This window comes from Buteo buteo, chromosome 7, assembly GCF_964188355.1.
Source record: "Buteo buteo chromosome 7, bButBut1.hap1.1, whole genome shotgun sequence".
NCBI lineage: Eukaryota > Metazoa > Chordata > Aves > Accipitriformes > Accipitridae > Buteo > Buteo buteo.
The window spans coordinates 29,775,461-29,798,492 of NC_134177.1; the positions used below are offsets into that span (position 1 = coordinate 29,775,461).

Sequence of the window (23,032 nt, forward strand, 5' to 3'; positions counted from 1 at the left end):
TGTCGGTAGAAGCGTTTCTGTACGGGTATCTGCTGTACCTTGGAGCTGGTGGGGCGCGATGCCTCGTGTGAAGGGCCGGCTCAGGCCTGCGCCGCTCTGAGGTGAGAAGCGGCAGAGATGAGACGCAGGAGGGCGAAAGGGGCCCAGGCCTGCGGGGCGCGGGCAGGGCCGGCCGGGCAGCCCCGCCTGCCGCACCGGCTCGGGTGCGGGCAGCGGGGGCCAGCAGAAGGCAAAGCAGAACGGGGTTTGTCTGGCAGGAGGAGTGGGCAGCGAAGAACTTGGGGCGGGTGGGGGCGGATGCCCGGCGCTGCGCTTGCAACTGCCGCCGGCGGGGCGGGGGGTGTGGCCACCGCCTGGGTCCGCCCACTCCGCAGTTCCCAGGATACCTTACGGCTCAGGGCCAATAGCGCGCCGAGGCTAGCCACCGCGCTTCTCGCGCGATCTTCGCCCACCGGAGAGCGCGCGTGGACTACATCTCCCAGCGGCCCTGCGGGGAGAGCTGCCGCAGCCAATGGGGTTGGGGAGCGCCGGGGTGGGTGGGGCCGACCGGGGCCAATCCGCCGAGGGCAGCTGCGGCGGCGGAAGCGGAGCTCGGTTCTCGGCGGTAGCAGCGCCTCAGCGACGGCTCCTGCGGGGTGCCCCGGGAACAGGTAACGCCGCGGGCAGCGAGCCCGGTACCACCTCGCTCCGGGGTCCGAGGGCGGCTCCGGCGAAAGGCTGCGGGCGGGGGCCGGCAGCGGCCGTTGCTTCAGTGCGCGGCGGCGGTGGGGCGGTAGGAGCGGTGGGAGCCCGCGCCTGGCGGCTGCGCTGCGGAACGGGGCGAGCGGCTGAGGCGGCGGCAGCGAGGAAAGAGGAGAGGGGCGGGGCCCTGCGCGGCGGCAGGACCGGGGCGGGCGGGAAGGGCCGGGAGCAGGGTGGGGCCGAGCAGAGGAGAGCAGGGGTGGGGAGGGCCGGGCCGGGCGCTGCGGGCCACGCTCGGTGCGGGCAGGGTAGGGTAGGGCAGGCCCCGGGCTCCGCCGCGCTCCCGGGAACATCCGGGCCCTGCGGCCCCTCACGGCGGGGCGGGTCCGGCCCGAGCGGCACGGCCGGCCCTCATTGGCCAACGCTGTCCTTCCCCGCCATTGGCTCATCGCCTCGGGAGATCATTAGTACGGTCGCTCCTCACTGGCTGCGGAGGCCTGCGCTGGATTGGCTGGCGCGGCGGGGGTGCGCCTCATTGGCGCAGGGTTGGCAGTGCCGCTACCGCCGCTCCCAATGAGCGGGGCGGGAGCGGGGGGGCGGTGCCTGCCGGGGCCGTCGTCGCCGCCCCCTCCCTCGCGAGGCGGGGGGGGGGAGGTGGTCGGTATCGTGACGCGCTGTGACGCAACGTAACGGTCGGCGGTACCCGCAGGTGGACATGAGCTCGCAGCAGTTCCCCCGCTCGGGCGCGCCGCCCGCCGGCCTGGGACCAGCGCCGCCGCCCATCCCCACTAGCGGCTCCGCCGGGCTCATCGCCCCCGCCGCCCCAGGTAAGCGGGCTGCGGGCCCCACAGGGGACGCGCCCTGCCCCGGCCTCTGCCGGCGGCCGCAACCCGCGGGCAGCTGCCGACTCCAGGGGCAGGGAGAGATCCCGGCGTCGCGTCGCGTCCCGTCCCCCCGCCGGCTTCTCCGGCGGTCGCAGGCGGTGTGCGGGGACGCGGTCGCACCGGGCGCTGGGCGGGAGGAGCCGCCGGCCCCGCGGCAGCCAGCCCGAAAGCTGCCTCGGTCACGAATGGGGAGAACAACGTGCAAATCAATTTAGTTGCTGACTCTGAAAAGTGACGTCTGGGCAGAGTTGTTCCTTTGCTCCTTTTAAGAGTGTTTGCTTGGCTGCCTGCACCCCTCAGCTCGTCTTCTGCGTATTTTTAGCAGAAGAAGTGATGAGTGAATGTGGGAGCGTTTCACGTAGCTGAAAAAGGGCTGGGAGCCCTGATTCTAGTTACTGCCGTCCCTGCCAGGATCACAGGTGTTTGGCAGGCTACCAGAGGTGACTGGGGGGGAGCAGCGTCATTTTCAGGAGGGTTTATACTTGTTTTTCAGCCTGATATTCAGATACATAATGCGTTAAATGAAGACTTTTTAATACTACCTGTTTGTGTGGCACCTTACAGCAGTTACTTAGGTACTTATGTATTTTTCACTTGAAAGAAAAATTAGTCAATCTTTGTTTGAAGAAGTTGTTTACATGGACTTATCAGAGATGACCCCGAGTTGCCCAACATTACAAGGCCCATCAGTTGTGAGGGGAACCGGCAGAAGGAGTGCCAGAGTTCCTAGGGTTTTCATCATTGGAATATGTTTAATTGTAGCGGTGCATTTCTTTTATTTAGACTGTTTCTGGCATCACATCTCTGACCTGGTGGGTTACCAATGTGAACTTGTTAACCTTTTTTACCTTTTTCCTCAGAGTTCCCTTTTTCTTTTTTTCGCTAGTGAGTGATGAATCTAGTCGTGACTCAGAAGTTGCTCCTAGAGAGCACATCGGCCCTGGTGGCTCTATACAACCTCGAGAAGAAAAGCAGGAACCAGTGGTGGTTCGGCCATATCCACAGGTTCAGATGTTGACGCAGCACCACCCTGTCCAGTCTGGTGCCCCAGTGACAGTGACAGCACCACCAGCACATTTGACTCCAGCTGTGCCGCTTTCCTTTTCAGACGGGCTTATGAAGGTAATGAGGAAGTTCACAATTCATAGGGAAAAAAATACAATCTATATTACAAGTTAGAGTGTTGAGCAAAAATAAATTACACTGAAAACTTCCCTGCTTTTGTTTTTTAAGCTTTCCTTGTGTGCTTCTACTGACTGCACATTGCCTCCTGGGTTTAGGTGTTCTATATGATATATTGAGGACTTCATAGTATCACAGCATTATTTTTGAGGGGCGTGGTTTTTGTTTATCTCTTAAGAGAAGGGTAATTTCAATCAGTTTCTGAAATCTTTTCTCTGCAGGAGTGGATGAGAATATCAAATTAACTGTTAACACCCAGTGTCTGTAGGGGAATACTGTAGTCCTAGCAGATTCCATCTGTGACTCGTGCTGTATGTTAGAAGCTGCATGTTTCCAGTACAAAAGATAACCTTTCTTTGTCCCAAATGAAAGTGGAATAGCTCTAAATGACCAATATCCTTCCTCTCCAAATGCTTAACTGTACTTATACATGTGTAAAGCTGACTTTCTCTCCGGGCTTTGACCCCTGGAAATGATACCTGCTTCAACATTGAGCTCTCGTTTGGAGTAGCCAATGTTTCTGTCTTTGTATTTCTTGCAGCCTCCCTTGAAGCCCACCATGCCCAGCCGGCCCATTGCTCCTGCTCCGCCCTCTACTCTCTCTGCTCCCACAAAGGTTCCTGGGCAAGTTACTGTGACCATGGAAAGCAACATACCACAGGCTCCAACAATTCCTGTGGCAACAATCAGTGGGCAACAGGTTTGGTTTTTTGGTTTGTTGTTTTTCTGTTCCATCTCACTGCATGGTCGGATCAATACTAATGTTGGTACAACTGAGGTGGGTTCTTGCAGCAGGAGGGAAGGTAGAGAGAGCAGGCTTCCCTATTCAGTGGCCACTGGTTGTTGGATCGGTTCTGCTTGGAGAACATCAGACTCGGTTATCACTAGCTCTTTAGAAAGTTGCTGATTCGTTGTAATCATCCAACTGACGTAGCACGGTGAGGCTGTGATAGTAGAGCCATATCCAAAAGCTGCTGTGCAGCTGAGTCTTTCCTTAACAGCTCCTGCTGTTTCAGTATCACTTGGAGAATTTCTAGTGTAGACAAACTGCTAGGATTCATCACTGCACTGTTCTTTAGCTCTCCTGGGAGCAGATCAGAAGAGACAGGTGAACAGTTCATGGTTTTGCAGTGTATTCTTATTAAACCACTAGTGACAAAATTTGAGCGGGGGAGGTGTAGATAATGCTTTAGATTCCCTCCCTTCCTCCCCCCGCTAACTTTGACTGCAGATCCAGTCCTGGTGATTTGAAACTAGTTTACCAGAACACTGTGGTAGGTTGACCCTGAGTGGGTGCCAGGTGCCCACCAAAGCTGGTCTATCACTCCCTCTCCTCAGCTGGACATGGGAGAGCAAATATAACAAAAGGCTCGTAGGTCAAGATAAGGGCAGCTGAATAAAGCAAAAGCAAAGGAGAACAAATTATTTTATTCTCCGCTTCCCATCGGCAGGTGATGTCTGGCCACTTACTGGGAAGCAGGGCTTCAGTATTTGTAGTGGTTGCTCTGGAAGACAAACATAAAATAATGAATGCCTCTGACATCATATGGTATAGAATATCTGTTTGGTCAGTTTGGGTCAGCTGTCCTGGCTATGTCCCCTCTAAGACCTTGCCCAGTCCCAGTCTGCCGGTGAGGGGGGCGGGAAATGTTGGAGAGAGCCTTGACGCTGTGCAAGCACTGCTCAGCTGTATCCAAAACACTGTTGTGTTAACAACACCTTTCTAGCTACCAATACAGACCACAGCGCTACGAGGGCTGCTATAGGGAGAATTAACTCCATCTCAGCGAGACCCAGCACACTGTGAAGTCCCAGGGTTTTGATGTAAAGTGCATTTAGGTGGATTTGAGTTAGGCTGGCTAAGGATGTGCAGCAGTTTCAGTGGATTTTTATCTTTATTAATATCCCTGGGAAGTCCAGAATTATAAGAAAATAGAATTAATTTGTTGCAGCATTTGCCAAGTTCCCACTGTTCTCTCAACTTTACTGGAGAGGTGGTATGAATCTATGCCTTAAAGGTCACTAACGGCAGAAGGGCCATCTCTGGCTGAGAAGTGGGTGACTGCTGGCTGACTGTCACCCATGTAGCAACCAGAAAAATAGATCAGTGAAACAGATAAATGTTTACATCTTTCACACACAATGTCATCAAGCTCTGTAACTTCATCCTGCAGAAACATCTGCCTCTTTCTCCACTCAACTTGTAATGCATGCAACCTTTATACACCAAATATTTCTACAAAATCTCTTTTATCTCTTTGGGACTTAGATATGGTAATAGTATGGCCATTAATTCTTGTTGACACAGCTCATAAGTTTATTTTGGGTTTTGCTATTTCTTTAACTCTGCAGGGGCATCCTAGTAATTTGCATCACATCATGGCTACCAATGTGCAGATGTCTATCATCAGAAGTAGTGCTCCTGGGCCTCCGCTACACATTGGAGCTTCTCACCTACCCCGAGGTAAAAGATCTAGCTGTGCTATCCCTGCCTTCAGCTCACAGCCTCTCGGGGAGGTGCATCTAGCCTTCACCTCTAAAATTCTCCTCACTGCTAATGCAGCTAAAACTTTAGCTGTTAAAACTGCTAGCATGAATAGGTGGCTGCTGGCCTTTTTAAGAATTATGTTGCTTTCAGCCATTTAGGGCAGGACTGTGTGACAGTGTTTAAAATGCTGGCAGATACCAGCATGTCTGTTATTCTAGTTTTATGTTGTTAAACAGTAAACACTTTAAAGAACAAATATACACTGGTATAGACTGACTTGTCCTACAAAATGTCATGTACATTCTTGGTAGCAAGTGTCACTCGCCTATGACAGTGGCACCTGGGCAGTTGTGAGGCATATTCTTGTACCCACCTGTCACAGGGTCACTCGTGCATTTTTGTGCATGCTAACATATCCTATTGTGTGTATTTGCATTTATCCTTGAGTTAAATGCTGGTCATAACTACAGGCTCTTGCCTCCCAGGATTTTGGTTGCTATGGCTTACAAAACAGGAGATCAGCCCCTTAAAAGAAGCCCTGTGCTCAGTACAGTCTGTCTGATTTCTGACTGTAGTTTTACTTTCAGAAGCTTATGGGTTAGGTTTCTAGTTCAACTTTAAACTGATCTGAATTCGAAGTACCATTTATTTTTATTTCCTCTCATATTCGATGTTATTTGGTCACTCAAAAATAAATTGACATGAGCAAAACCTAATCTTTTACTAGAGTAGGTGGGAGACTGTGCAGCTTTATTTGTAGCTGAAGTAAAATGTAGTGTTGTTCACTTGATTCCTGTGGGACAGCTGCCACAAACTTTGTATTGTCAGTTAGTGTGTGTTTTCTTTTTTCTTCCTGCTCTTTTTCTTTCAGCTTGAATGTTAACTTTTGAGGTAATAATTTCAATTAGGGACATCTACAGAAGCTATGCAGTCTAGTCCATCAAATGATTTCAAAGCTACTTGCCTTCTACAGTGATTTCTTATGATCAGGAGACAGCAAACAGTAGACAAATTAATCAAATTGCAGGTTCAAAAGGGTTGATTTGTTTTGGGTTGGTTTGTTTGTTTGTTTTGGGTTTTCTTCTATTGCATATGTATTTTTCTTCCAAACTTCATCAGGTGCAGTGAGATTATTGTTGGTATCAGGTGACTTATTTACACATTAGCCCAGTAATCAAACTAAATTATTTCTACTGACTTCCTTAGCTTGGAATAGAAGGTTGGATCATTGGATCCCCTGTAATAATAGGGGAATAAGAAGTATCAATAAAGCCAATTCATTTAAAATAATACCTACCTTTCCCCACATACTTTTGTGAACCTTATGTATTACTTGTTGCAAGCCTTACTTTTAAACCAATGTCACCTGAACTGACATACACAAGAAATACATTAAAACTGAAATACTTACCAGCTAATGTCAGAGTCTGTCTCTGTGGTCATAATGGAGCCATTTGGGTGCACGGTATTTTAACAGACTTGCTTTGTTTCCCAGGTGCAGCAGCTGCTGCAGTGATGTCCAGTTCTAAAGTAACTACAGTCCTGAGACCAGCTTCACAGTTGCCAAATGCAGCTACAGCTCAGCCAGCAGTTCAGCACATCATTCATCAGCCAATCCAGGCAGGTAGCAGCCAGGCAGCTCTGCAGAACACTGACCACCAGCTCCAAATTCTTTCTGGCACTTACATGTAACATATAACCTGTAATTGTGTATTTACTGGGCTGAGGCTACTGTCCGCTCTCTTCCAGTTCTGTTTCTTGGGTACCAGTTTTTAATAGCAGGTAGTGAAATAGTTGCATTCATCCTGTGGTTTTACTTCCTTCGTAGACGTGGTGCCAGAAATTGGGTTTTTAACTGTCTCCAAAGTGCTTAGAAGCTGGGAAGAGGATTTAGTTCAGATACACTCAGGTTTTAAGGTCTGAAAAGTCTGGTGTGATATGCTCGTGTTGATTTATTCTTAAATATACGTATTGATGTAGAATCTAAAAAGATCTCACTTTAATGTGCTTCTGTATATCTCGGCTTATGCACACATATAAGGGGGAAGATTGTAGATACCTCCCTATGATAGTACTAGTGTTCAATGTTAGGACAAAGGGTTAAACATCCTTAGTTTGTGCTTTCAGTTAGGATCCCAACATAAACACCTTTCACTTCCTGTATATACTTGGATCAGGGTTTCTTTTAGTTCTGAAGGAAACTGACCTTTGTTTTTTTTTCCTGAAGACCTTCAAAGGGTTAACTTTGTTGGTTACCAATTCCTATGATGTACATGCTTTGAAAACCAGGACAGATTTGCTTAGGAGCTTGCAGATCAATTCAGAAAGGCTGGAAACGTCTTAGAATGCCAAAACTTAGTGATAAGAAGTAGGAAGAGCAGTTTTAGCCAAGTAATTCCTAGTTATTCTCTAAACACCAGAATTTCTTTTCTGAATGTGTCTCTTTTTGACTCCTTTTTTATAGTCTCGTCCTCCTGTGACAACTTCAAGCACTATTCCTCCTGCTGTGGTGGCAACTGTCTCAGCCACAAGAGCTCAGTCCCCTGTTATAACTACAACAGCAGCACATGCTACAGAGTCAACCCTCAGGTAAAGACGCTTTGAAATCTACAGTGCTCTGACTTTACAGAGGCTGCAGGAAGGGAAAACATAAGTGTTAATCATCCAGAGCTGATAATCCTCTAGATGTGGGATGCTATAATACAAAAATAGTAATGCTTGCATGGTGCAAATGCTTTCAGTTCTGTGAATAAAGATTACTATAAACGTGAACTATTGCTCTGTGTTCTGAGAATGAAGGACCTTAATGAATCAGTTTTGAAGTCCTGCTTCCAGGAAAGCAGAGTTTCTATTGCAGGAACTTGTGGCTAATTCAGCCCATCTTTTTTTGTGAAGACGCAGTGAAAAACGACCCATGAATGTTGAAAAGCATCCCTGACAGAAGGCCTCTTTTACAAACTGATAGGAGTTACTGATAAGTCTGCACTCCTAGTTGGGTACGTAGGGCAGATGAGGACAGAACAGTGTAGTTCAAATTTCTTAACGCTGCTTTACCATGTACTTGATAGCAGTGTTGCTTTTGCAGAGGAGGAGACCAAGGCCTGATGGGTGTTCCTGAATTTTCTTTCATATTTAGTATTCACATGGTTATGTTCATGATTATTTTTCTTTCTCTCCAGTCGACCCACCCTGTCTATCCAGCAGCACCCGCCTTCTGCTGCTATTAGTATCCAGCGGCCTGCACAGCCGAGGGATACAGCTACTCGGATTACACTACCGTCTCACCCAGCTATAGGAACACAGAAGCCACAGCTCCACACCATGGCTCAGGTAAACTGTAAGAATGAAAAAAAAACCTTCATGCTTCTTCTAGACGTCTCTTTTGTTTATATCTTAAAGCCTGAGATTAAATTTGGGAAAAGAGTTAGTATTAGGTTAGAAATTCATGTTCTTTATGGTCAGTACAACATTATTCCATATTAAGTATATATTTTAAATGTACTAGTCTTTTAACTTGACGGTTTTCTTTTCTTTTCTTTTCATAGAAAACCATTTTCAGTACTGGTACTCCAGTGGCAGCAGCAACAGTGGCACCTATTTTGGCAACAAATACCATTGCTTCAGCAACCACAGCTGGTGAGTATTCCTAATGCTATTGTGGGAGAGCTGTGGGGTGTGGGTTTTGTTGTTGCTTTTTGTTGTTTTTCCTCCTTGAAGATGGGACCTGATTACTTTTGAGGAATTCTTTATTTATGGTAAAGACTGCATTTAGGAGTGCATGAGCAGACTTCAGGAGAGAAATTACTGGGTTTTTCAGGGAGGTTGTCTGCGTTGGGGTTTTTGCCTTTTTTATTTGGATATAGGTAGGGCTTCGTAGAAAGATCTTGTATGGTTTTTTTTTCTTTTTCTTTAGGTTCTGTGTCTCACACACAAGCGCCTACAAGCACCATTGTCACCATGACAATGCCCTCCCATTCTTCCCATGCTACAGCTGTCACGACCTCAAACATCCCAGTTGGTGAGTGATTTCAGTTCTAAGAAGAGCGTGCACCTGATGCTTCAGTTTTTCTGTTTATGCTAGCAGTGTTTGTGCATATTAGCAAATTAAGGAGGGGAAGAAAATCAGTTCCAGCTGGGAGAAACCAATTAACAGGTCTGCTGTGGCATAACTGTTTTAATACCAGGGAGAAATAGATGTTCTAGGAGGAGTAAGTAATAAAATAGCTCATTAAATTACTCAATGGAATTTTCAGACCAACTTGGGCCTTTTGGCATTTCAGAACCTGCATTGTATATACTAGAAGTTGTAACTGCTTGGTGATAGAATATGGCTTTCATAGTTGATTTTTTTTAAAGTTCCTTCCTGTGCTTCTTGAGGCATTAGGTGTAGCCTAGTCGAGTTTGATTAGTATGTTAATTTGGAGGTAAAACACTAAGGTCTAAAGGTGGGAACTTTATTTGCTGGGATGTAGAATCTGCCTGAGATCTTTCCTACAGAACTGCGTAAGTTTCTTTTTTTCATGTCTCTTTTCCTGCTGACCTCCTTCTTGTTCTTTTGAAATCTTGTAATATCTTTCCCTACCATAAATATCCAAGGAGTGAAGTTATATCTCCATACATCAGTGTTTCCTCTCAAGCTTTTGTAGGTGTTCTCTTTCTTTTCTTGGCCTCTGTGTATACTTGCCTGCCTTGATCTCGTTTCCCTCAATCTATGCCAAGTTCTGCTTTGAAAATTTGGATAAATAAGTTCTTGACAGCAGGAAGGATTGGGTTGATCCTAAAAAAAACCCCAACAACTTCATTTGAGCACTGGAGTAACTTACTCTGTTAGCAAGTATAATTTATATATGCATTTATAATATCCATCTATTCTGGTATAAATTGTGTCGTTTCCCTTGCTCTTTCTGCCTATGGAGGAAACCTATCATCGCTGTGGATAGGAAATCATCTGGGGATGGGGTGGATTTTTTGGCTTGAGGGGGGAAGGTAGTAGTATAGCGGTTTTTGCCAGGAGAATTAATCTTGCCTTTGTAGTGTTTACCAACTTTTCCTTTGACTGTCAAATGATTACATCTTTGTCTTTGTGCAGCTAAAGTGGTTCCTCAGCAAATCACGCATACTTCTCCCCGGATCCAGTCTGATTACACAGCAGAGAGGAGTAATCTCATACCCCTTTCTAGTCACCGGGCGTCTCCAAACCCAGTAGCAATGGAAACCAGAAATGACAACAGGTGGGGAAATAACAGCTCTGTGAATGAGAGTGTGTGTGAGTATGTTTTGAGTGCCTTGCTGCTTTTCTAGGTTCCGATATGCTGGAAATAATATGTTTTAAAAAGCTGGGGTGGGGGGAATTTGGTAGTTTTGAATTAATCATTATAGTTGAGATACTTGATAGCTTATGACGGATGAGATTACAAAACTCAGGGAGTGGCCCAAAGGCAGGGGTTGAAGATGAACTGTTGAAATGGTGTGTGTAATACTTGCTTTCTTTGATGCCTTTAGGCAGTCGGTGCCTGTCCAGTTCCAGTATTTCTTACCAACATACCCGCCTTCTGCCTATCCTTTGACTGCACACACCTATACCCCCATCACCAGCTCGGTGTCCACAATTCGCCAATATCCAGGTAACGCTAGCTTTGGGGCAAGCTGACTTTGACATTTTGTTCAGTTGTTTAAAGCTTATGTATGAGCTTTAGTGATGGGAGAAGCTAAGAGGCTTTTATGCTTGATTCTGACAATTTGTCACAAAAAGTCTTTGAGTCGTTGGCTGAGGCAAAAATTCAAAGGCAAGGGCTACTGAAGTACTTCAGAGGCCCACTAAATCCAGCTAATAACAGTCGTCTTAGGAGTTTCACATTTGATATCCAAGGGTTTGCCTCTCTAAGTAAAAGGTTTTGATTCTACAAATCAAAACAGTTCAACTCCTCCAAACCAAACCAGTTCTTTGATGCATCTTCATTCCCTGGTGTTCTGATGAGCCCCTTTTAATCTCTTTCCACAAGTGTACAGTTTGAGAGAGAAACCTGAACCAAAACCAGAAAAAATAAGCTCCATTGCACACTTTTGCATTAGTGTTCTATTTAAAAGAATGGAGCAATTAATGTGTTTAAACTGTTGCAGTAATTTGCAGACAGTCAAAAAATGATGTGTAATATGAACCCACATAGTCAACCCAAACTTACGTCATTCTGTGACAAAATTTGGAGCACTTTTACTGAGTGGTTTAGGACTGTTCTCTATAAGGTGATAATTTCCACAATCCAAAGCATAGGAATATGCATGACTTGGATTTTCATGGAACATCTGTGTCTGCTGGCAGTGTGTTACCCTTGAGCAGTATGGAGATAATTGGGAAGGACTTGGAGGTGGCAAAGCCTATTTGCTGAATGGGAAAGTATGCACAAGGAATTGATGAGCTACTGGGGCCTGTTCTTTCTGTCACTGAAAATCCAGTGAGAAGTTGCAAGTCTTGACTATAAGTCATGTCATGATTTGAGGTGGGCTTCAGGATGATTAAATGACTCACAAAAGGGACAGGTGAGCTTCTTTTCTACCTTCCTGCACTTTGGCTGAAGGTTTTAAAGGAGAATGTGCAGGTGAGTGGTGATACTTGGTGTTGGCAGCTGCAGTTGAGGAGTTTTACAGAGCCCCTGACAGAATATGATCAGACTGTCTGGAGTTCCAGTTCTGGTAGCAGATTGGGGCAATGGTAGGCTCATGCTAATTTTTAAAAAAGCAGATGCAGGTTCTTCAGCAGGAGGTCATTGACAGAGACATTTTGCTTGTTAAATTGAGTTGAAGGTACTAATTATGGCAGTAACTGGTGACAACTCAAAGCAGTGGATTCAAGGTATCAGGAGGGACATGCACCTGTGCTAAGCACAGCCAGGGTGAGGGCTTAGATAAAAGTACAAAGGAGATTTTTTTTTTAAAAGATCATTGAGATAAGGACAGTTGATGTAGAATTTTGAGGAAGAATGTTGGGTTTGGCTTTCCAAATGCTGGTTGTGTTTTCATATAGTCTCCCAAAAGGATTTTGTTGGGTAGAAAGTTCTGCAACAAGAGTGTTTCGCATAAGGTATTCCACTAAGAGAATTAATGTGCCATACTTTATACAGAAGCCATTTTCAGGGACCTGGTGATGGATTTCAGGTTTTTGATGGCTGTTTTAGAGTGTCTTGTCAGCACAAGAACTTGATCGAAATCCTGTGACAATGACAAAACCAGCTTGTTCTGCAATGAGAGGGCTCTCCACTGTTAGCAAGCAAGTCCATTGTTGGCAAGTTCGCACTTGCATTCTGTGTATGGCTGCAGAAATCGTGGTACTGTTCTGTAAAGACTGGAAATCCAGAGATCCAGGAACTGCAGGTAGTCTAATAGTATTGTTAAATGCTGCCTGGGAGAAGTGTAATACACCGGATAGTGGATCTGGAAAGATGAAATCATAGTTGCTTAGAGCTGTAAATACAAATAAATTAATTGAACTTCCTAGAACAGGTGCCTCATTGGAAACATTGTTCTGTCGCAAAAAGATTTTGTGTTTGAGCTGTGGTATCCAGCTGATAATTGCAAGCCCTGTTCTGAGACAGATAAGATTGTACTCAATTTCAGAACAGTTTATCCACTTGCGCTAAGGAAGACTTTTATTATTATTATGTGGCTGGGGAAAGGGGATAAGGAAGTAAGCCCTGGTTTAAGGTACTTACACCTGAGTCTCTGCTTTCTTTGCTTGCTTTTGTACAGTCAAAGGTTTGGAGTTTTTTAATTGATATAATGATAAACTCTGTGGAAAGACTCTCATTTGAAAAGAAATGGCTTAGGCTTCTGGATGGTTGGGTTTTTTTTTTCTTTAAGCAAGGAAAATGCCAAGTGTTAGTACTTAACAAGCATTGTAAAATAAGATAGTGAGCAAAAATAGTGCACAGCTTTCTGAGGCTAGAAGCTGGGTACAGAAATTTAAATTGAGTCTAACTAAAAGTAGAGATAAACTTGATCTTTTCTCTCTTGTTGCAATTTGAAATAGAAAATGGAATGGAAATAGAGTAATGTTTAATTCTTCTGGCAGACAATCTGGCCTCTCCACTCTCAAATTTACTACTGCAACAAGCAGGCTAGCAAATTAATTTTTCAAAGCAAAATAGTCTTTGGAAAAAGTATTTATGTGAGAGGTGCTAGGGGAAACTGAGGCAACCCACTGGCTAGGTGTGACAAGGTACCTGTGTTGCTGCCCCCAGTTTCAGCCCAGGCGCCCAACTCGGCCATCACGGCTCAGACTGGTGTCGGAGTGGCCTCCACTGTCCACCTCAACCCCATGCAGCTGATGACTGTAGACGCATCTCATGCTCGTCACATCCAGGGCATCCAGCCAGCACCCATCAGTGCACAGGGGATCCAGCCAGCACCAATCAGTGCCCAGGGCATTCAGCCAGCACCAATTGGGACGCAAGGACTCCACCCCGCCACGCCAATTGGCACGCAGGGACTGCAGCCAGCACCAATCAGTGCTCAGCAGCCACAAGCCGACACCAAGACTTCGGGTAAGAGCAACCAGCAAAGTCCATGCTTCAATTCAGAGCAACTGAACTTCTGTCCTACAAATTTTGCTTTTTTATTTTTTCCTTGACTAATGGTCTTGTTATAGTCTCTGTGGACCAGTAGTGGACACTAAATACATTCATACACATATTGTCCCAGCAAATATTTTTTACCTGTTTCTTAATTTGTTTTGTTTTGTTTGTTTGGGTTTTTTGTGGGTTGGTTTGGTTTTGTGGTTTTTTTTTTTTTTTTTTTTAAATGTACCGAGTGAAGTGTGTGGGTAGCCTTGAGTGAGTTACTTCAGTGGAAAAGACTGGTAGTGCCTGAGCTTAAACAATTCTCTTCAGTAAGGCCTTGTGGGAAAAGTCATTTACAAGTAAATGGTGTTCTCTGAACTGTTCCAGCTATGCATTAGATCACAGTGGCAATTAAAATACGGCCAGATACCTTCAGCAGTGGGTAACCTGATCTTGAACTGTGATAGAAACCATCTTTCATTAAAAATGACTGGTCTGATGAAACCCCAACAACTTACTGAAGAAATGGGATATGGCAACTGAGAGAATATGCTGTTGCAAAGCTGGCAGACATACTGATTGTGTGGTGACTTCCTGACTGTCTAAATGCTCTGCATCAGTTAGTTGGCCAAACAGGCTTTGGCAGGAGGTCAGAACATAAACACAGCTGATGGTGCTTCCTTACAAGTGGCATGTATTGCCACGTAAACTCTACCAGGAGTGTTATTCTGTTGACCCAGTTGTGTTGGTGATCTCCCTAGTGATATCTGCGTTTTCCATTTCTTCTGGAAAAGATTATTTCCCTAGCAGCAGTTGTTAGGCAGGAGGTAGTTTCCATCTTCCCTGCAGAAGGTTCAGTGATCAGCTTCCTTGTAGCAAAGGTATTGCTTACAAAATAGTCTGAAAGCACTGCAGTTAAAGACTGAGGGAGCGTGGACAACAGGTGGTCTGCAAACACCTGCTTTGTCATCAAATTTCCTTAAGTAACTGCTGCTTTTTCCTCTCTGTATCTGTTCTTCTCTCTGCTGTGTCAATGTCCATCCCTCCCAGCAGTAGTCTTGGCAGATGGAGCCACCATTGTAGCCAATCCTATTAGCAACACATTCAACACGGCTTCTGCAGCAACTACAGTTGTGCAAACCCACAGCCAGAGTGCCAGTGCCAGTGCGCCAGCCCAGGGCTCTTCCCCGCGCCCAAGCATCCTCCGGAAGAAACCAACCACAGATGGGTGAGTAGAATTGAAGATATGTGAATGACACTTCTGTGCAGTCTAGCCCAGCTAAATGGAATCATTTCAGTGGAGATAAGAAAAGTTCTAGCAGACTATTCAGCTAGCAGTCGTTTTGAGTAACCTGCTGATCTGTGAAACACACTTCTTTTCCTCCCCCAGGGCAGGATATAGTTTTCTCTTACTGTCAGTAATAAAATGAGAAGAAGGACAGTTTGTCTTCTAGCTCTTGATAGTGACCTTTTGAGGGCAAGTAGATTTGAGACTTTCTTACTTAGTGTAATAAAAACAAAGAGTTCATAATCTAATAAAATTAGTTCCATGCTTTGTCTTCAGTGCTTGTCTTGGAAGAATATGTGGATGAGTAGAAAGGACAGGATTAGTACCCTGCTGTGAAATCTGATTAGGGAGGGAGTAACTTAAACTCTTAAAATATTTTATGTTGTCTGTCTAATTTTAAATGCCTGAATAAAGAGGCAAGAGACAGCTTTAGAATTAACAATGCATTTCCTCCTGACTAACAACTGAAAATATTTGGAACTGATATGTCCTATGAGACTAAAATTGCTTTTTTTTTTTTTATTTGGGTGGAAACCCTTTTTTTTTTTAAGGCAGAGAAGCTGCAGGCTGTAGAACTGAAACAAATTAAAGAAGCAGAGGTAGATCACTAAAGAATGTTTCTATTTGAGAGGTTGATTATTTTGGACAACAAATTGACTTCCAGCCCCACAGGAGACTGAATAGTCTCTAAAATACTTTTCTGTATTCAGCCCTGTGCTGCCTAACATCTGCATCCAGGGCTTGAGGTCCTGGAGTCAGGATTTGACACAGTCTATTCCAACTAAACGAAGCAGATGCCTATCTGAGCACTGTTTAGTTCCAGATGACTTGCTCAGTCTTGCAATAGCAGTGGAGGACAGTGGCATAGCCAGACCTCCCTTTGTCCACTGTTGGAGCCTGGCAGTCTCAGTAAGATGCTCTGCCTGGCAGGATAAAAGTAAAGCTGGCATTCTTGGAGAAGCCCTAAATGGGGGTGAGACTAGGCCAGAGCAACTAATCTTTTATCTTTAAAGAAATTAAAACATAACATCTAATTTGAAAAGTGAAATGAGACTCACTCTGTAGTGAGTCAGTTATACTGAAGACAGTGATACAGCAATGATACAGCCGTAACTCCTATCCTGATTTGGGCAAGAGAGGGTTGATTCCTTTGCTCTCAGTGTTATTCATGTTTGCATCAGGGAGGTGGGAATCTTAGATCTGTCTGTCTCTTATAGGCTGGCAGTCCGGAAAAGCTTAATTCCACCTCAGCCACCTGAAGTAGCTAGCACACGTGTCGAGAGTACTATGCGAAGCACATCTGGATCACCGAGGCCTGCTGGGTAAGACTGTAGGAAACAACCAACTGCATCATAATAGTTTTACTATATTTGTTTGATTTCTATTCTTTCGCTATTGGAGCATTTCCTTTCTTTTGGGAAACTGAAATCTATTTTGAATTTGTCAGTGTGATGACTTTGAACAGATTTGAGTAGTTCTGCTGCTGTGAAGCTGAGGAGGTAGCCTTTTAAAAGGTGTAGTTATGAGCTTTCATAGAAACAAACAAAAAACCTTCTGCTGTTGTAAAGGATAGGCCTTGAAACTTTTTTCTCTACTACTTGGGAATTAATGCTGAAGAAAGGTAAATGGAGCTTCTACCCTGCTTCAATTTTGTTCAGTGGCTTTACAATTTAGTGGTTTTTAACTATGGGCCACAGAGGGAGCTCTTGAAAACAGAGGATGGGGAGCAGTACAGCTGTGGGTGACAGTTCCTTTTGTCTGCGTTGTGAAACTGCCTTGATCCTTTTACAAGTATTCTGAAGTTACCTGGAATTAGTCATGAGATTTGCTTGTTACAGTGAGTGGAAGAAAATAGCATCTATAACAAATACAAAAGAATAGAAAGGGAGTGGAGGAGGAACTGTAACTGAGATGACACCTTTTCCTGTTGTTAAACACGTTGTGGAGCCAGGTGTTACTTGCAGGTGCAGGAAAAACTGGATAGTGTGAATCCAGCTTGGCTCATTCACTTTGTGCTGGGTGGTCATGACCGACATGCAGTTAACTTCAATTTGGTTTGGTTTTTTTTTTTTACGTTACAGTGCCAAGCCCAAACCTGAAATTCATGTGTCCATGGCCACTCCAGTCACTGTGTCTATGGAGGCAGTGTCTAATCAAGGCAGTGAGCAGCCCACCATTGCGGTCCCCCCTACCTCCCAGCAGCCCCCCTCTGCCATTCCAACAATCATTGCAGCAGCCAGTCCCACTTCGCAGCCTGCAGCAGCGCTGTCCACCATTCCAGGAGCTGTCCCGGCTGCTCCACCAACTTCTACCACAATTGTGGCAGCACCCGCTCCTCCATCAACCATGAGCGGTGCCCTGTCAGCAGTGCTGGGTCCTGCAGTACCGGAGATAAAAATCAAAGAGGAAATGGAGCCTATGGACATAATGCGACCAGTATCTGGTAGGTGGTTGTTAATTACCAGATTGCTTCATTTTTTGTTGATATAGTGGAGAAATTAGAAGGATTTCAACATGTCCATCTTGAAAATGAAATTGCATCTCTTTCTTGGTAGCACAGAGCACCAGTCAGAGGGCTCCCATATGCCTTGTTACTCATGAAGTTCTTTGCCTTCTCCCTAATTTCCCATGAAATCACTTGTTATTGTGACTGCTTTGTTCACGTTCAGATGATCCAACTCTAAAGGGAGTGTGTGAATTCCTTGCTCAAAATGCACATGCTCAGCAGCAGTACCAACATGTTATGGATCAGTCCAGTTAATTCTGGTTTTCTCACAAATCCTACTGTTCAGGTCCAATGGCCTTTCTTGTATGTGGAAAAACTAGTGACCAGAGTAGGACTTCATAGGGCCCTCCTGCAATTCGTGGATATTTTTCTCTAGAACTTTTTAAAGTGTGCATTATATTGCCTTACTTATCCAGCTTGGCCTTAGTTGCTATCGGATGGCTCGATCAGTAAAATTCAGATCCTTATAGATGTCAGGTCGAGCACTACACAGCGGCGAAACGATAGGAATGCATCCCACATTCATGAATATCAGAGTTCTGTTTTAGTTGTTGGTTTTATCACTCTTCTTAAATCTGTATGTTGTCCTGTGATGGAAGAAGCTGCTTGCTACAGATGTCTCTGGAGCACAGGCAGATAGCATTAAGTTCTTCAGGGTTCTTTTGTCTCTTACTGGCAGTTGTGGATATGCCAAATTGTCAAGAGATCCTATCACAGAAATTTTTTGCTGTGGCCTTAGTCACAGCCGATTGAGCTTTTTCCTCCGAATGTCAAGGAATGTTTCTTCAAGCTACCTGCTGCTCTACTGCCCAACTTCAGAGGTGTGTTGATTGGTGCAGTAACCTACTGATGTGGTGCTGTTGACTCGGCGGTACAAGTAGACTCTTGCAAGGAGAGTACTGCAAACCTGATTTGATTGCGTATGACTCTCTGCTTTTAAGAGGAAAGGGACTTGCTTGCTATTGACCGATCCAGGCTGGCATACGTACAAAGATACGTCTTTTACAGTAACACAAGACAGAAGTTAGCATGGATTCCTTTTTGTAGCATTAAACTAACATAAGCTTCAAATATGAAGGAACTGAGGGACAATTATCTCTGCTTTCATTGTTTATGCTTTTGTATATGAGACACTAAAGATCTTAGCGTATAGGCTTATCCTAGCAATTGCTGCTGGCTTAATATCTGGCCTTCTACATAGATGGAGCTGAAGTGCTTGTACACTTCACGCTCCTCACAATGCACTGAAACAGGAACTACTGTCAGAGGTAGTGTTCAAATAATGTTAGTGTGTTACCTTTACACTGCTGATGGTTTGGGTTCTTTTCCTCTTTCCTTCCTCTCAGCAGTCCCTCCTTTGGCAACAAGTACTGTGTCTCCGTCTTTGGCATTGCTGGCCAACAACCTTTCAATGCCTCCAAGTGATTTGCCACCTGGTGCCTCCCCGAGGAAGAAACCCCGTAAGCAGCAGCATGTCATCTCTACAGAGGAAGGGGACATGATGGAAACAAACAGCACTGATGATGAGAAATCCACTGCCAAAAGTTTGCTGGTGAAGGCAGAGAAGCGAAAGTCTCCTCCAAAGGAGTATATAGGTAACGTCATCTCTAATGTCTTTTTTCATATGCAAGCATCTGTATTTTCTTTTCCGTTTGTTTCTCAGAGAAGGTGCTCTTGCCATTCCCCCGCATCCTAAATACAAATGATACAGAATCCAAGTATCTGTTCCTCAGTGCTGTGTGTATAGTGATGTTCAGGGAAAATGACCTTTCTCAACACAGCGCATTATTTTGTATGAGTTAGTGCTTACTGATCTTCTGCTGATGTTTTGTCATGCTGATCTCCTGCGTTCACCTACTTAATGATAATACAGTTCTCCCTGGCTCCTTTTCTAGATGAAGAAGGTGTAAGATACGTCCCTGTGCGTCCAAGGCCGCCTATCACATTGCTGCGTCATTATCGCAATCCTTGGAAAGCTGCTTACCACCACTTTCAGAGATACAGTGATGTCCGGGTAAAAGGTCAGTCTGCTTCTTGTAGTTTGACAGTTTGATTCATCCAGGGTGAACTGCTTCACTGTACCTATTAAGAGTGACTTAAGAGCATTCTTAGCTAGCTGGTGTTGATAAGCAATCCCACAAAAAGGTTTTGATTGCAATTTGGGAAACAAGGGCTGATCAAGTGAGCTAATGTCTTTCATTAGCTAGATGTTGCCTAAATCTCTTCTGCTTTCAAGATAAAGGAGGGAAGAAGGGAAGGACACTACACAAAATTAGCTATAATTGTATGGTTGAGAAATCTGTTTACGTACAGTGATGGAAACTTACTAAAGAAAGGAGTTCTTAAAGTGACATGCTATGGTGATATGCTACAGTTTAGTTTCATAATTTTCTTACTACCTAACAAACTTGCCAGTTTAATCAAAACCATTCTAGATTTAGCATAACTAGTCTTGTCAACTACCAAATGGGCTTTTAAAGAAGCATTGGGTTTTTTTTCTAATATGAGCAAAATAGAGACCAGATACTGATTTTTAGGCTTTTTTAGCTAATATCTTAAATTTTTTAAGCAGATTGGGTTTTCACAACTCTGTAAATACATCAAGGAGGGAGTAGATATGTATTTTGGTGGTAAAGGATGGACATTTTACTTCTTCATGCAGGGTGTTTGAAACACTGAGCACTACATTCTTTAAATGGGGAAAAATGGGATGTAATACAATTTTTCTGGAAATACAGATAACCTGTTAATAAGCAAGAACAGCGGTCAGATACGTGGCAGATGGGTAGCAAAATGATGGCAGGTGGACAGATGAATCAAAACGTTGCTCATTGTCATTTATTAGGATGTATGGAGAGCAGGATTTGGCTTAATGTTTTTGTTTGAGAGGAGGCCTGGGGAACTCCTGAAATTTGAATAACATATCTTTGTATTTCCTGGTGACAGAAGAGAAGAAGGCTATGCTACAGGAGATTGCCAATCAGAAGGGTGTATCCTGTCGTGCACAAGGGTGGAAGGTCCATCTCTGTGCGGCACAGCTACTACAGCTGGTAGGTGCATGGGGCTTGCCAGCTTCCTACGACATGGGGGAACATCGGAGTTGTGTAAGACAGGAGGATGTTTTTACAAACTCAGTACGTGGTCATCTGACATTGGGATACCATGAAGGAGCTGGTGTGTAGCGCCCAAAGGGAGTGGGATGTGCTTTCCCCTTTCTCAGGAATGTGGCATAAGTGGCTTGGAAACTTAGAGTGTTGATTTTGATCCAGACATAAGAGCTGATGTATTTTGTACAGATGATCAAAATTGGCAACTCCCTCCTGCTGATGCACAGGTCTGAAGAAGCGTCTGTTTGGGATGGTGCGGCTGATCTGAGGAGGCAGCACTGATCCACATTCCTGGATGCTTCTGTTTCAGGTTGGGGGTGAGGTAGGTGCTCTGCATTCTAGCACCAAACTCCCCAAAACCTCTGCATTCCTGGAATAGTATTGTGAGAAATAGGGGAAATAGTTCTGGTTAGGATCCATGTTTGTTCAGAAGTGGAGCAATTCTGTAAATAGGATGTTAGTAAGAATGATAGTGCCACGCTCTACATCAGAGGCTCCATCTTCTGAATTACTAACATGAGCAGCTGAGAGGGGAACAGATGATCATCTTCTCTGTGTAGCTTTCTTAATGTGGGCGAATGTTTTCTGGCCTAGCGGTGAACCTTCTCATGAAGTGCTAATGTCTTTTAGACAAACCTGGAGCATGACGTGTACGAGAGACTGACTGCCCTGCAGGAGGGACTCATTCCTAAGAAAAAGGCAGCGACCGATGATGACTTGCATCGAATCAATGAACTGATACAGGTAGGTTCCTGTGGCCTCTCAAGCCAGCAGAACTGCCTTACCCTTAATTACAAAATATCCTACTGCAGTTAGTAAGAGCTAAAGCTGGCTTAAAAAATGTGGCATAGGTACACTTCCTGTGTTTCCCATGTCATCAGTTACAAGTGGTGTTAGGAAAAGGTACAGTGGTTACTTAGACTGGACAGTCTGCTGTTAATGACGACAGTGTTTCATTTCAGGGGAATATGCAGAGGTGTAAACTTGTGATGGATCAAATCAATGAGGCTCGAGACTCCATGCTAAAGGTCTTGGATCACAAAGATCGTGTTTTGAAGCTTTTAAACAAAAATGGAACTGTCAAGAAAGTGTCCAAATTAAAGCGAAAGGAGAAGGTCTAAAGCCCGAATAATGACTCTGGAAACGGAGAATGTGTACAGAATGGAGCTGAACCTTTTTGTAGTTTGGGTTTATTTTTAAGCAGAGCATCTGAATAAAAAGGATGAGTTTAGGGAACAGATGGCAACAGATGGACATTTGAAGCCTGGTGACCTGAAGGGATTGTCACTGATCTGTCATAATGAACAAAGGTTTCTCTCAGGCTCATCCCTTTTTGAAGTCTTTCCAGTCCCGTTTGTTTAACCCTCCTGATGTGTCAGTGCCTACTAATTGGAACTAGTGAAACAGTGTGCAGCAGACAGTGCTCTCCTGTTCTGCAGCTTAGGGGTAAATGTACAGAAGGTGTATATACACCTGTAATGCAGGGGACACCGGGAGGCTGACATACAGGTATCGACCCAGACAGCAACCATGCTTCAAAGCATTGAGAATGACACCACTTTCAGTTACCCCATTCGGTTCTTGTTCTTCTGACCTTCCAGTGTCTGAAGTAGCCTTCTTAAATCAGTGCCACTGCACTAGGAGATCTGCCACATCCAGAATCTCCAATGGCTCAGAAGTCCTAGCTCTCAAGTTAAAAAAAGAAAAAAAGGGGGTGGGGGGAAATAATTTCAAAGTGATTTTTGTAGTGTCTGTGTGTGTGTGTGTGTGTGTGTGTGTGTGTATGTGTCTACGTTGGTGCTCTGGGATACTTGTTTTGAAGTACCTCTTGCAAGAGAGGACTTCCTGTAGCTGGTGTAATGTTAATTGTATGTACCACATAAATCCTGAAAACATTAATAAAGGACTTGGAGGTTTTTGTATGTGAGCAGTTTGTATACCTTTACACTAGTGAAACTATTCAGCCCGTAAACTCAAAAACAAGTTAAAGCCTTGAAAGAAGCCTGTTGGGGAGAAGAAACAGAATGTTGGAAAGTAGTCAGCCTCTTGTGCTGCGGAGGGAAGGATAACTTATAACTTAGTTCATGTTTCAGCTCTGGAAGATGCAATATGGATCTGCATTTAACCTTAACTTTTTAGAAAGGTTGCCAAATCAATTCATTTTTAGTGTCCTCAGCAGGACACTTCAGTTTCATGAACTAATTCTGTTTTAAGAATACTGTTTTAAGAGTACTTTTTTTTCCCCTCATCTGGTTATAGGGCTGTTATCTTTTGAGATACTGAGTTCTTTCAGAAGTTAATTAGAAAAAATGGTATTTAATTCCTCATTTCTGATTTTTTTAAC

The 23,032-nt window shown here is 44.6% G+C and overlaps 1 protein-coding gene across 9 annotated transcripts; it reads left to right on the top strand.

Moving 5' to 3' along the window:
* Window positions 1-386: 386 nt before the first annotated feature.
* Window positions 387-22,615, top strand: SAP130 (Sin3A associated protein 130). 9 transcript variants are annotated; one of them, XM_075032016.1, is made up of 21 exons: window positions 559-650; window positions 1,391-1,508; window positions 2,452-2,687; window positions 3,289-3,447; window positions 5,100-5,211; window positions 6,731-6,855; window positions 7,700-7,824; window positions 8,415-8,565; window positions 8,781-8,871; window positions 9,149-9,253; window positions 10,325-10,466; window positions 10,738-10,859; window positions 13,470-13,772; window positions 14,838-15,015; window positions 16,293-16,397; window positions 17,157-17,518; window positions 18,928-19,176; window positions 19,477-19,602; window positions 20,528-20,631; window positions 21,319-21,432; window positions 21,651-22,615. In XM_075032016.1, the coding sequence occupies exons 2-21, from the start codon at window positions 1,397-1,399 to the stop codon at window positions 21,807-21,809; spliced, it is 3,180 nt and encodes a 1,059-aa protein (XP_074888117.1). In that variant the 5' UTR covers window positions 559-650; window positions 1,391-1,396; the 3' UTR covers window positions 21,810-22,615. The 9 variants fall into 9 exon arrangements, 8 of the variants coding, with proteins under 8 accessions (XP_074888113.1, XP_074888116.1, XP_074888115.1 ...); XM_075032017.1 differs by having other exon boundaries at window positions 14,841-15,015; XM_075032018.1 differs by having other exon boundaries at window positions 14,841-15,015; window positions 18,931-19,176.
* Window positions 22,616-23,032: the final 417 nt, after the last annotated feature.

Bases quoted from the DNA above. Each gene is read 5' to 3' on its own strand.
- SAP130 (XM_075032012.1), top strand. From the start codon at position 512: ATGGGGTTGGGGAGCGCCGGGGTGGGTGGGGCCGACCGGGGCCAATCC. The intron at 7,825-8,414 runs GTAAAGACGCTT...CTTTCTCTCCAG, and splicing joins GCTACAGAGTCAACCCTCAG to TCGACCCACCCTGTCTATCC. The intron at 17,519-18,927 runs GTAGGTGGTTGT...CCTTCCTCTCAG, and splicing joins CATAATGCGACCAGTATCTG to CAGTCCCTCCTTTGGCAACA.